The 14,676-nt window shown below is 47.1% G+C and overlaps 1 protein-coding gene across 2 annotated transcripts; it reads left to right on the top strand.

The window, feature by feature from the left end:
* Positions 1–12,711: 12,711 nt before the first annotated feature.
* Positions 12,712–14,274, top strand: LOC123166393 (WRKY transcription factor WRKY28). 2 transcript variants are annotated; one of them, XM_044584190.1, is made up of 2 exons: positions 12,712–13,378; positions 13,492–14,274. In XM_044584190.1, exons 1-2 carry the CDS (start codon positions 12,827–12,829, stop codon positions 13,909–13,911), a joined length of 972 nt encoding a protein of 323 aa, XP_044440125.1. In that variant the 5' UTR covers positions 12,712–12,826; the 3' UTR covers positions 13,912–14,274. The 2 variants fall into 2 exon arrangements, with proteins under 2 accessions (XP_044440125.1, XP_044440126.1); XM_044584191.1 differs by having other exon boundaries at positions 13,495–14,274.
* The last annotated feature ends 402 nt before the right edge of the window (positions 14,275–14,676 follow it).

Consider the following 14,676-nt stretch of genomic DNA (forward strand, 5'->3'; position numbering starts at 1 on the left):
GAAAAGCATTGTTTTATTTTCTGAAAAAAGAATAACACAATTGTGCCTCCCCAAAAGGAAAAAAGCATAACACATGCTTTCATGAGAAACACAGATGTGCTTCCCGAAAAAGAAAAGCACAGATGTCCTTCCACGAAATGGGTTCTCAACTTAGGAATTTGACGTGGTGAGAGGCCCTTTAGCCAGGACACCGTCAAGCCTGTTTAATGCTGGCAGGCAGACGCAGGTTTGAATGCGGTACACAGTCATCTAGCCTCATCCGGACAAGCGTCTCTAGCATCGGAACATGCACTGAGACTAGGTGATGCTCTTGGTCGGCGTGCCGCTTCAATGCCGGTTCTGGTGAGAGACAGCGTCCACTTTGAGCCGGCATGTTATGGACTCACGCTAGGACTAGGCCTGGAAACCGCCATGTTTTGACTTTTTTTTACTGTACGTTGCATTGCATGACGCGCGGAGCTGGATTGGTCGTAGAAACTCAAGTGGATCCTCTACCGACTCCACTCCGCTCCACCACAAGAACAAGGCTAGCTGCGATCAAGGGCCAAGACCCACTCGACGACGACCGGGTCGGACGCGAGGGTGGTGCATGTGCCCGGCGGCTATTCCACGTTCGCGTCGCCTTGCCTCGCGCCGGATGAGATCCATCGACGAGTCCACGCCACCGTCACTGCATCCGTTCCAGTCGCGGGGAGATGGAGTCTGACTTGGCCCAGGCAGCCCCTTGTTCGACCGCGATTGAACAAACCGCGACCAGGAGGAAATTGGTAAGTAGCTGTGATGCACGTGCGCGCGCGCTGGGTGCTGGACAGGACGGGTGCGGTACCACGTCAGGGGTGAAGTCAGGGCATGGCGCTCCTCCATCGCCGCACCGCCGTCACGCATGTGCGCAACACGTCCATCGACAGGGCAGAGTGCGCCGGCCACTTCCGTGCTCTTGTGCTCTGACCCGTAACTCGGAGCGGAGTGGAGTGCGCCGGCCACTTCCATGTCGGTAATGTTTACAGGAATGATTGCCGGATCATGCGGCACACCCAACCACAGGTGCCTCCCTACAGGAAGGTTGACACCGTATCTAGCTAGCTTGTGTGCTTCAAAATGTGAAGCCCTAGGTTCGATAATGAAATTACGAGTAGAAAACACTCTCGATGTTTCTATCAACCCTTTAATAACTCCACCATAAGTACCTCCAGATCCTTGATGAATATGAGATACAACCTGCTTGCAATCACTGGCCACTCAAAATGGATTAGCGGCCGGCCGTAGCCAAGTCAGCCCTGAAAAGTCAACCGTCAAGGCAACTCTAGGTGCGTAGTACTGTACTAGTAGATAATTATAAAAGGGCCCAACAAAGCTTCAAATGCTTTTACCTATCTTGGTCGAAATATTCTCCCGTCAGACCGCTTAATTCAGAAGAAATCTCCAACGGCTACCAACACGTATACGTCACCTTTTTCCGAATCGGACGCAGAAAAGGGAATAATAATAAGTAGAGAAAAAAGAACTCCATGATAATATATCTGCGTGCTCAAGCAGAGAGCAAGACAAACAGAATAATTTTGCCGTTTATCCGCAAAAAAGAAGAGAATAATTTAGTCGTTGTGTAACAATGTTGATTACCCTGGCCGGCCGGGGTCACCTCCTATGCGTTCCCGCCGGTAGGGAGCTCCTTTTTTGCGCCGTGTGACCTGGCGAACGAGCCAACGCGCACCCTCCCTTTCCCGACGCGCCACTTTGGGCGGCCCATTTGCCGGGCTGGAAGTGCCCTATTTTTTTCTTTTCGTTTTTATTTTTTTGTTTTATTCTTCTTTAAAACAGTTTAGGATTACGAAAAGATTCTAAAATTTCTAAAAGTGTGAATTCTGCTAAAATGTTCATGGATTCAAAAAATCATGATTTTTTTAAAAAAACATCTATTTAAAAATTGTTCACGCATTTCAAAACAGTGTTCATGAGTTTCAAAAAAATGTCCGTGAATTCAAAAAATGTTGAAGACTTTGTAAAAAAATGCTCACATATTAAAAAAATTCACAATTTGAGAAAACATTTGCGAAAACATAAAAATATTAAAACATGTGAGAAAAAGTCAAAAAATATTTACAAATGTCAAAAATTCTTCCCAGATTTTTTGAAAAGTCCAACCATTCAAAAAAAAACTTTTTGAGTTTCACTTTTTCAGAAATTTGAAAATACTGGCGTATTTGTAAAAAACGTTCACGATCTCAAAAAGATGTTCCTGAATTTGAAACATGTTCACGATTTCCAAAATATTTCACTATTTAACAAATGTTCACAAATTTGAAACCGATCACAAAATAAAAAAATTAAAGTGAAAGGAAAAAATGGAAAAAAAAGGAAAAAATAAGAAAAAAAATAGGTTCCCAAACTCGACAACGAGCCATGAGAAAAAAAGGAGTTTTATTGCAGAATTATAGAGTTACAGACAAGAGGCAAGAGTTCCTCTATACATGGGAGCCTATGTGTAACCACACAATTGTGGCCATACCATGCAAAACAATCAGCTACTCTGGTCTGATCATGATGTAATTGCTGTGGAACAAACTCCCCATCACCATAAGGGCTATATTTAATCTCCATAGCTAAATGACCATAAGCAGAACAATCTAGGTAATCATCAACAAGTGTCGATAGAGCCATCGACGAGTCAGACTGAACGGTGACCGGCAGTTCCGTACGTTATGTTGGCTTGCTGTGAGAATAGACAGTGGCTGCGAAATGCCATCGAATACTTTTACGTCGGCATGTGCTTGATCGTAAGGTCTCATTCTTGTCATTCTAATAATCTAGCTTGCTCGGACAAAGGAACCGTCCTATTTTTTTTCTCAAATCACGTGAGGAGTAGCTAGCAAAGAGACCACCACGAGCAAATGACTCGTTTATCAGTTGCATTGCATGCATGAATCTGGCCGAGGAAAGGTTGGCAAAAGAACGTACTCTACTACTACATCGATGGCACGGGTCAAGGTCCGGGACAAGTCGCCGGCCGGCCACCAGAACGTGAGAAATGGAGCCTACGCCTACCTCCACACCACCACCTTCGGCAACGACCAAGGCCCACTCCGCCACCCCCGCCAGCTGAGGGACCGCAACCGATCCCATCGGCTCTTGCCCCTGCATCCCATGTCTCCCATGACATGTTCCGCGTGCAGGCAGACATTGCATCTCCTACTGCCTTTCGCGTTTGCGATTTCGGTTGCATTAGGGGAGGGGCGGGGCTCGAGATGAGGGGTGACATGGGGTAGTCTGCTGGTCGATGGAACCGGCGGGCCGACATGAAAGGGGCATGAGAGAAGACCACTGGTCTCTCCCTTTCTTATCTCTGTCGACATGAAAGTGGCCTTCTCGATCTCCGGCGAAGGATGTGCCTCACAACCGCCGCGGCTGACCAGAACCGTCGCCCGGGACGTGGTCTACCACTCAACCTCTTTCTCTCTCTCAACTAGGGAGGCGGAAGAGCTTGTGCAGAGCTGGCTGTCGGCCGAGGAATCGCTAAGCGCCCAGTCCAAGGGAGGAGGCGGGGGTGGCGGGGCGAGGGAGACGGGGTGGGCGGGAGTGGCGGTGAGAGGGAGACGGGGTGAGTGGGGGTGGCGGGGCGAGGGGGACAGGGTGGGCGGGAGTGGCGGTGAGAGGGAGACGGGGTGAGTGGGGGTGGCGGGGCGAGGGAGACGGGGTGGGCGGGAGTGGCGGTGAGAGGGAGACGGGGTGAGTGGGGGTGGCGGGGCGAGGGAGACGGGGTGGGCGGGAGTGGCGGTGAGAGGGAGACGGGGTGAGTGGGGGTGGCGGGGCGAGGGGGACAGGGTGGGCGGGAGTGGCCGTGAGAGGGAGACGGGGTGAGTGGGGGTGGCGGGGTGAGTGGGGGTGGCGGGGCGAGGGGGACAGGGTGGGCGGGAGTGGCCGTGAGAGGGAGACGGGGTGAGTGGGGGTGGCGGGGCAAGGGAGACGGGGTGGGCGGGAGTGGCGGTGAGAGGGAGACGGGGTGAGTGGGGGTGGCGGCGCAAGAGCGAAGGGGGAGGGGCGCGACAGTGATAGCGGCTAGGGTTTCACCCAATCGGGCGCTCTCTTCTCCTTATGCGCGGCCCAGGCCATCCACGGGAGGCCATGCAAGCACCCTGGCGTGAAATATCAAAAGTGCCCTTGTCGGCCTCCGAAATTTACTGCGCGGTGGCACGGCCCCCGCATCTGTGTACAGCAGCACAGACCACACCCACACGCAAAGGCAATGACAGTAGCGGGCCCACGGACAAAAGACCCCACCCCACCTGTCAGCCAGATAAGGCATAAATTCGGAAGTAAGAATTGAGAAGCACTATTCATTGCGAGTCACATCAGAGTTGATCCGACGGCCATGATCGCTCCATCAAAAAATCCGACGGCCAAGACTCGTTTGGACAGCTAATCCGACGGCGCAGAGGCCACATGCGTGAGAAGGCTCAATTTCTTCCTAGACTCGAACAATGGGATGTTTGCGATTTCAGTTGCGTTAGGTCAACGCCGTTGACTTCCCAAAATAGCTTAGCTTGACCTGCATTCGCGCGCCAAACCCGTCAGAAAGCTGTTTCCATCTTCCACTCGATCAGGTCCTCGCGTTGACCAGTGGAAGAAGCTATTGCGTACTCCTGCTAGCTCTCAAGGGGTCGCCAGCTCGCTACCAGTAGCAGCGTGCGTACCGTTGAAAGTTGAAACTGACCCACAGAGTACGTACATATATACTATGAAAAAGTCAGAACGAAAAAGTCCACCGTTCAGGAACTCAAGGTGCCTAGCTCGCTAACCAACCAACGTTAAGAAAAGTCAAAGCAAGCTTCAAATGCTCTTTACCTGTTTCGCCCGTTACATTCTGGTCGTCTCATCGTCCCATCGATCGGTTGAATTGTACTACTACAATTCTGAATTCTTTTTCTTTTTTTTGCGGGAACAATTCTGAATTCTCGCGGCATTGTTGCGGAGAAAAGTATACTGCTACGGAGAGACTTGGCATGCATCATGACAACATTCGATCAATTAATCCAAAGGCTACAAACAGGTCAGCTAGCATAGATCGATTATGACATAGTTAAGTTGTACGGAAACTATACTAGTAGTTGCTCTCCTAGCAGCATGTGCGTGAAGAGCTAGCGGCGTGTCATGAGAATCACAAGTTTCACGTGCTCAGAAATGGAGTACACATATGGCGCCCGGCCGGGAAAGGTGCAGGGCATGCGGGGGCTTAATTAACATGTGTATCTCGTGCTCGTGCGTCATGGGTGGATACATGAATCTGCCTGGAGGTTCAACACCGGCAGCCGTGGGAAGGCACGCCTGGATGCCTCGGCAGCCATCCATGATCCAGCTCCGGCCCGCTCCTTGCTGCGTACGGCGTCTTGACCGTCACTTTCGTCTTGATGGGTCCGGTCCGGCATGCAAAGGTCGGAATGGCAATTTCTACAGCTAGCCGGCATCACGTAGTAGGAAATGCGTGCGTGCTTTGTGCCGTTTCTTTCTCCTACGTTCCTGTCCTCGGCGCGCACTATATTTGCTTCACCCAGTTTCTATATCCGCATCCCAAATAAGTCATGCGAGGATCTCGCACGAGATTCTTCGGTACTCCAGCCTAGGGGCATACTTTTGGGACTCAGCCATAGTACTACTCGAGTGGGTTTGTTTGACTAGACGCATACTTTTTACCATCACGTGCTTCTCTTAATTAGTCGATCCACTCCATTTCATAATTGAGCGAGTGGATCCATGCTGAATTAACTGATTACCTTTGTTTCGGACTAACGCGAGCTAGGAAACCACCATGGGTACGTACGTATTCCCCCGTTTCAAAATAGATGACCCAATTTTATACTAACATTCCTCCGTTCCAAAATAGATGGCCCAACTTTGTACTAACTTCACAAAGGGGGAGTACATGACTTACTTTTCACTACGTTGCGTGAGTGACTCTCAATTGGAAAATAAAGAAAAGAAAGGCTGGCTTTGGCTCGGAATGAAATTAACGTGCCACCCGCCATAGAGCTTGTCAACCACGCTTTCTTGATCACCGAGTACCACGCCATGGTGCTTACTCTAGAAAACTGCAAGAAGTTCAGCAAAGAAAACTCAATGACATTTGACCGAACACCTATCGGGCAGGTGTCTGTCATGGACAACACCGGCTGGGGGGGGGGGGGGGAGGAGGGTACCTCGCTGCAAAGGCTGGGTGGATGGTGGCGTAGTCGAAGGCGGACATGCGCGTGGGTGGGGCTGCGGACGTCTGAGGATGCCTGGGCAGCGGCCAGAGAGGTATAGCGGTGGCGGTGGACGAGGAGGGTGCGAATGAAAGCAAGGGGGTGGTGGGGTTGAGTGTAAGAAAATTGGACCGGAGGAGGATTTGAGTGGGCCGGGGGTGTCAGAGTTCTACGTGGCGGCGGTCCGGACCCCGCAAAGGCCTCTCCCACCGTTTGCTTCCGGTTTGTGGGAAAACAAACAGCTTGACACATTGGTAGATCGACGCGGGACTGTGTTTGATGGCAAAATGCATCCGAACAGCTTGGTTCGGATGGTTGTAAGCATTTTGAGAGGCCGCGTTCAAGATAACCTAGATACTACTACTGCATAGAAAAATGAAACTCTTTGTAAAGCTCAATCGACATTGTCCCCTAAGAGTGCCTCAACCCCCTCTCGAGTTGAGTAGCTAATTCGAGGTGATTGGCCAAAAAGAAAGGCCACGCGGAGTCCAAGGGTCCTTCGAGGCCCTGATCGATGTATAGCTTCGGACGCCCGAAACCATTCCTCTGTAACAGATAAAGTATTGTAGCTGAACTATACCTTAATGGTGGGCTCAACCGCTCAGCCCCCTCTCAAGTTGAGTAGCTAAAGCCTTTCTGAGGGCTAACCAATCTTTTCTGGGGGGAGGGGGGATTTGCAGATGAACTTGGGACCATCTCAACTACAGGGATTTCTCAATAATAAAACATTTTAAGTTGTGAAAAATATTTTAAAAAAATCTTGCACATAGAGGATAAATAAAATATGTTCATGTCAACTTTGAAACTTAAACATGATTATGACCTAACTATTCCTTGGCCACTTTGTTACTTTTTGTATGGGTCATATACCATTTCAATTTTTAACGCGCGCATGCTTATATGCATCCTATACGTGCATGATTTAGTTTACATTTTTTAACTTATACCCCATACTTTATATTATCATGTAAAAATCTTCCGCGCAGAGGATGAATACACGTATATGTTCATTAAAATTTGAAACTTAACCAGATAAAACATAACTGCAATATTCACACCGTGGACATGACTTAGAAAATCAAACATGTATGTTTGTACAATATCCTTAGCTACATTAGGTAAAATTGTTTATTCGACATTTCACAATAGCGTGTCGTTGGTTTTCCCTCTTCATGCCACGTGACACCGTGCTCCAAACGGACGTGCCATGTGGCACGTGGTTTGAACAGGTCCGTTGATGCCCCTCGGAGATTAGGTGTTGGAGTTGCAAGTTTGGCAAATCAACTACCACACATGATGTGAACTGAGCGCAGGTCAAAGGAGTAGGTTTCTTGTGGTAAAACCAACCCATCCAAATTTAGTCAGCGTGCATGGCATGGAAATCGTGTCAGCGAGTATGGCAGCTCCGATGCAATTCTGTTTTCGCTAGAAAATTGTTGTCCTCGCGAAATAAACTTGCCATCCTCGTGACACCTAAACTTGCCAATAAAGAAAGTTCACAACTGCCACTGTTTCAGCGAACATTCGCTGGTTACGATTACAAAAAAACAACAACAACAAATAATTGGAGAGGCATATGATCGAATCACTTGTTTGCACGGTAAACAATTGTAGTCTCATGAGAACCCTTCCTTGCGCAGGTTGGGGCTAGCCACTAGGGCGGCTACAACTAATTAATTGCAGGAGAGATCTGTTCCACGTAACCGATCATCTGTTGTCTATCTTGCCAATGCTGATCGAATCTTATCTTCTGGTCGGTGAGCTCGATCAATTGTTGCATTTTCCAGGTGCGTCGTCTCGTGCATGCTTTATGCAGATGTGCTACAACACGTGCTAAACGTGTAGGATAAACGTGGCTACCTGGAGATTCGATGCATGGATCCCATGCCCATGCATGGATCACATTAACTTGCTGGCTAACCAAAAAGGATCCTAACAACGACCTTGATAATACAGTATATACTAATCACAGGCTTTGCAGCTCTCCTCGATTTCACACGTGCGAGCAAACGTGTGTGTACGTGTGGTTTGTGCCGGAAGAGATCGGCATCTTTCTTGCTGACGCGGCTGTTTTAATTAGTGTTGGTCACGGTTGACTTTAGTCCAGAGTCGACATTCATGAACCTTTCTGTTTCTTCATGTTCATTTTTTCCAGCATGTTGAAAACATTCTTCGTTCCTTTTTGATGTGGTCTTGCTGCCATATGAAACCGGGATATTCCAAAAGAATTCAGCACTGGTCCAATAGAGATGTCTAAAACAAGATATGTGATGCGTGGACTATTTCTCTCTGAAATACTCCCTCCGTTCCTTTATATAAGGTGTATTTGTTTTTTTTAAATCAAACGTGTGCATGTTTGACCAAGTTTTTAGAAAAATATATCAAGATCCAAAATACCAAATTTATATGATTTAATCCATCGTGAAAAGTAGTTTTATATTTTATCTATTAGATATTGTGGATGTTGATATTTTATTCTATAGTCTTGGTCAAACTTTCAAATGGTTCACTTGCACGGAAACCAATGCACCTTATATTATGGAACGGAGGTGGATTGATTACCACATCTGTCATGTGGTATGTCATGCATAGTACTCACATACTTGTGCACATATTGAACTAGTTAAGTATGTCCTGTGGATGAAGTCTATGGACTGTATACATACTAGTTAATTATAATCAGGAGTGACGATCCAATCAACCAAGGTGACCTGGTCTGTGTTATTTCCCCATCGACTTGCCCATTCTCTGCTAGCTATTAGGAGTGGCCGGCTGCGTACATGCATGGTGGGAAGAGATCAAGCCAAATTTGGATATTGGTTCAGTCACCTGCTGCGTACTCATTCTTTCCGAGATCACGTCAACTCAAAGTCTTGGTTCGTGCTGGGTCCAAGTCCAGTGCATATCTTGAGACAGAATAAAATAAAAATAAAAATTGAGGGGGAGACAGAATCAAATTGTAGGTTCTAATTCAGCCGACGCATGTGGAGTGGAATTGAAGGGTGTATTTGTAATACGTAATTAATTCAACCTAAAACCTCCAAAGTGCACGCGCACTAAACAGAGAGAACGAGCGGCCCGCTCTGCCACACACATGCATGTGTAGAATTTGTCTGCTAGTGCATGTGATTGATCACTAAATGCAGTCAGACTTATTATATCCGATGAACAACAAAGCAGATTCACGTGTATTTATTTCAGTTCTTCAATTTTTAAAAAGTCATATCTTTTAAACCACGTGCCGGAATTCAGATCCGTCTTCACCATTGGGTTCGTCGTGACGAGATCTTTAAAACTAGATCCCATATGAATATGTTTCAACAAATTTTTTATGATGCCAACTTTGGTGATATATTGTACAACTTTAGTACTGTATTGTGCAACTTTAGTACTAAATCGTGCAACTTTTTTTCGAAACTAATGTTTGGAGCTGCACCTTCGTATGAGGTTGCAACCTAGCAACCACGACAACTTTGATGTACAACTAGTCTATTGTCTCGACGAAAGTCGATATGCAACCTCCTCCTGTAATGTAGTCTAGTTGCACACACATTGATGTTTAGTTGGCAGGAAGACTAGTTGCACACACATATGCTCAGTTGGCTTGTAATTTAGTCTAGTTGCACACACATTGATATTTAGTTGGCAGGACACTAGTTGCACACACATATGCTCAGTTGACGCGGCAATGTAGTCTAATTGCACACATATTGATGTTTAGTTGGCAGGACACTAGTTGCACACACATATGCTCAGTTGGCGCGGCAATATAGTCTAGTTACACACACATTGATATTAGTTGGCAGGACTATTGGCACACACATATGCTCAGTTGGCGCGGCAATGTAGTCTAGTTGCACACACATTGATGTTTAGTTGGCAGGAAGACTAGTTCGTCGAAACATCCCCATGCGGGATCTACTTTTGAAGAGCACGTCGCGAGGGTTTCAATGGTGAAAACGGATCTAAATTTCGACATGCGGTTTAGAAGATATGTCTTTTATAATTTTGAAAACAAAAAATTAATGCACAAGAGACAAACACGAGGAATATTAATACAACGGCATGTAGTCATTCATCACGTGAGAAAAAAAATCAATATAAGGTGATTAATTAACAACATGCTACAAGTTTCCTAATCGGGACAAAGAGGACAGAAGGTTTCAAAAAAGCTGGCCGCCCATGAGCGCTAGCGGGCACCCAGCCGCCCGCTAGACGCGTCCTTAATTCAAATCAAATGCCTGTGACAGGCAAATACTACCTCCGTCCTGGTTTATTGGTCTCCATTGTAATTTGTGCCAAACTTTGATCATAAATTTAATTAATAAATAGTTTATGCATGTTATTAAAAATTATATCATTGAAAACAATGTTCAAAAACGAATCCAGCGATATAATTTTTGTTGACATGCATTAACATTTTTTAAGTTAAATATTTAGTCAAAATTTGGCACAAATTACAAAGGAGACTAATAAACTAGGACGGAGGTAGTATAAGAGAACCAATGTTTTTTCCGGAATACACCCTAAAAACAGAAACGTGTACCAAAATTCCGAATAACTTGAAAGAAAGTAAACACAAGGTGTGTGAACTTACTGTGCCTCACTCCTAAAGAGTAATAACATAGACAAATAAAAAGCGTGGATTAGACAATTTTATAAGTTGTTCATTTAACTCAAGAAAAGCATAATTATATAAATTAAAGTGCATTTGCGACACTTTTATTAAAATAAAAAATATAACCAAAGTATTAACAAAATAGGAGTGGCATACTAAACTTCAAATTTCACATGGAGAGTCTGAAACAATGGGGAATGAAAATTATGAGTAAAACTTGAAACAAATTAGAAATGTGTGTTTAATCAGTCCTGATCACATGACTTTTTAGATGTTTTGAACGTATTGCATCGAAAATCAAAAGGTGAGGAGGTCCTAACCAAAAAATTTTCTACACAAGGTACAACTCATGTTAGGTCCTTACATACAGAAATGGGTTATATGAATTTATAGTTTGTTTTTACGAAACCTCTTCAGTGGGCGTCACAATGCTCCTCTTGACTGATATAGAAGAGTTACCTTATTTTTAAATAAAAGTAAAGCCAAAATGAAACAAAAATGTGATTGACTAAATACACTCCCAAGTTAGAAGATATTATTAATTGGAGTTCTCCAAAATTCTGACATACAGGTATATTGCATTTGTGAAACCAGGCTGACCATGAAAACTTGTTCTAATCTCACCACTCACAAGGTGAACAAAGTGAAGCCTTCCTCTCATCGATCTTTGACAACAAGGTTAGTGGATTTGCCTCCCCTGTGGTCTCTGGTGGCCAGTGGCAGGGAATGGAATCCTGGTAGCTTACCTCCGGTTAGTACATAAGTTAGGGTTTTAGTCCTCACATGGGGGGCACTCGGGCGGATGGCGGCGTTTCGTCTTTGAGTCGGTCTTCCGGGCTATGATCCTCCTCTAGTTCGTCTATTGGGACAAATTCGACGGACCTTCGTCGTAGATTCCTATCGGCAACTAGGGTTGCAAGGTTAGGGTTCTCGGCAACGCGTCGACAAAATTTGGTGTTAGGTTCTTTAGATCGATTCAAGCATTCAACAACGAGGATAACGACTCCAGGGCACCGATGGTCATTCACACGCACGTGCATTAAGACTTCCTGGATGTCATCGTCAAGGCCAAGTCAGTCCCAGTATGGGAGCTGTGACAACGGCGTGTCGACGGTCAGTTCTGACGGCGGCAGTGGCTGCTCGTCGGTCCAGGAACCTTGATGTAATTTTTATTATGTTTGAGGTGTTTTGTACTTCTATTCAATCTTTATAATAGATCCAGATCTTAAAGAAAAAACGTTTGCATATTGAAAACATCACGACTGAGATAAAAAAAGCCAGCAAAAAGGTACACATATCCCTTTTTGTGACTATTAAAGAAAAACCGAGGGAGGCCAAAATGTAAGCATGAAAATCATTTCTAGTTGTTGGCACGCGATGGCTCCCCTTGACCAGACGGAGACCTCAAAGAAAGTGCTTCTCTTCTGTCCCCGGCATGTATGGTTGGGTTTTATTTGTGTATTTGGTGGAATTTGGCATATTTTAACCAAACCCTTCGCAACCCAAATTAATTCCTAATCCTTATTTTACAAGTTATTAATAACTCGACTAATCAGACAATTCCCACGTACTCCTCCAACCCAAAGCCAATCCATCTATGATCCATCGAATCCTTCATGCTGATTGTCACCCAGAAAAACAAATCCATGTAGTACCACTTCTTGCCAGCTTCACCAAAAATATTCTATCGCGGTCACGGCGACCAAAAGAAGCGTGACGACGACGAGCCCCACCCCAAGATGCTTCCTCCTCCTCCCGACTTCCCGAGTCTTCCTCCTTCCTACCGAACCCCCACCCTCCCGTGTCCCCTCCTCTCTATAAATCGATGTCCGCGCGCCTCCTCCAAGCCACGACCACTTCTCTAGCTCATGCCCGTCTAGCTTCCGGGTCTTCTTCTTCGACTTCTTCCTCGGCTGCCGCCTGTGTCCCGATAGATCCGTTTCCATTCTTGAGCTACTGCGAATTCAAGGAAGACATGGACGAGCAGTGGATGATCGGGCAGACTTCCCTCAGCCTCGGCCTCAACGTCGGCGGGCCGCGACGGGCTCCTCCGGTGACCAGGGACCTCGTGGAGGAGGACTTCATGTCCTCCAAGAAGAATCACGAGGCTGAGGCGCTGGTGGCCGAGCTCCGGCGAGTGGGCGAGGAGAACAGGAGGCTCAGCGACATGCTCCGCGCGCTGGTGGCCAAGTACGCCGACCTGCAGGGCAAGGTCAGCGGCATGATGGCGGCGGCCAACAACCACCACCAGTCGTCCACGACATCGGAGGGCGGCTCCTCGGCGTCGGCGACCAGAAAGCGCCCCCGCAGCGGCAGCCTCGACACGACCAGCCGCAACCCTTCGCCGCCGCTCGCCGCGGCCGGCAGCAGCGGCCGCTTCGACGTCAGCGTCACCGTCGGCCCCGAGCAGGCGGAGTGCACGCCCGTCCACGAGCCCTGCAACAGCAAGCGCGTCCGCGACGACGAGGTCAAGGCCAGCAGGGTCTCCAAGCTCTACGTCCACGCCGATCCCTCCGACCTCAGCCTCGTAAGTAACGAACAACAAGCAAACGTCCATCCATCTTCTTCCTCGTGATCGTCGATCGCAACGAGACTTTTTGTCATCCATTAACTAATCAATTTGCGCTTGGTTTTGACTAGCAGGTGGTGAAGGATGGGTACCAATGGCGGAAGTACGGGCAGAAGGTGACCAAGGACAACCCGTGCCCGAGGGCCTACTTCCGGTGCTCGTTCGCGCCGTCGTGCCCGGTGAAGAAGAAGGTGCAGCGCAGCGCCGAGGACAAGACCGTGCTTGTGGCCACGTACGACGGCGACCACAACCACGCGCCGCCGCCCAAGCAACAAGGCTCTGGTGGCAGGAAGAGCGGCGACGCAGCCGCCGTCCGCGTATCACCGGCGCCGGCGCTCGTCCAGCAGCAGCAGAAGCAGGAAGCTTCGACGGCGGAGCAGGTGGCCGATAGGAAGAACCTGGTGGAGCAGATGGCGGCGACGCTGACGAGGGACCCCGGGTTCAAGGCGGCACTCGCCTCCGCGCTCTCTGGCCGGATCCCTGTTGCTTGAGCGGAAACCTGCCAGCACAGGAGAATACTCTACTGGAAACCTGCCAGCATCGAGTTCTTGTCGATGTAAGCCGAGTACAGCTCTCGGTAATTAATCAGCAGGACACGACAGATGCGTAGCCGAGAGTTAAGCCGCAGGTGCTCGACAAAGATCAAAAAACATGGCTTGACAGATGTTTGCCGAGAGCTAACATCCAGTTACACGGCAATAGGATGTGCACCAGTGGCACGTATGAATGATCATTCAATCCAACATGAGAATTGTTGACAGCTAACAGTAGTTTGCTTATTGGGCTCCTCAGTGTAGGAATTTGTAGCAAGCACCAAGCTATAATGGTGATAAACCAAGGTACCAATCCATGAAGTACCGGTATCCTATAACAGTTGAATGCTCTGCAACACAAATTAAACTCTACTTGTGTCCCAACAGGCCCAACAAGGTGTGCCAATCCTTACTAGTTGCACAAGGCAATTAAAAGATAATGTTTGTGTTAAAAAAAATAATGTGTGGGTAACATTTGTATATATTTGGAATAAAAAGTTGTTGGAAGGTGATTATTTTACCAAAAACTGTAGGACTCATAGGTTCATCTCTCCAAAGCATAAAGGAGTAGTAAGTACTGATGAATTATTTCATGCTCATGTCGGACATATAAATGTGTTGATTTCTACATAGGAAGACCAAATCATGTGTATGTGAAACGAAAGTTTGGTACTTCCAAATATTGTCCATGAAAATTCAAACCCACAAATTTAATTATAATTA

The sequence above is a fragment of the Triticum aestivum genome, chromosome 7D (assembly GCF_018294505.1).
Source record: "Triticum aestivum cultivar Chinese Spring chromosome 7D, IWGSC CS RefSeq v2.1, whole genome shotgun sequence".
Classification (NCBI taxonomy): Eukaryota; Viridiplantae; Streptophyta; class Magnoliopsida; order Poales; family Poaceae; genus Triticum; species Triticum aestivum.

Excerpts from the sequence above, each read along its gene's own strand:
- LOC123166393 (XM_044584190.1), top strand. The coding sequence starts at position 12,827 with ATGGACGAGCAGTGGATGATCGGGCAGACTTCCCTCAGCCTCGGCCTC. Across the intron at positions 13,379-13,491 it reads ATCCCTCCGACCTCAGCCTC|CAGGTGGTGAAGGATGGGTA; the intron begins GTAAGTAACGAA and ends GGTTTTGACTAG.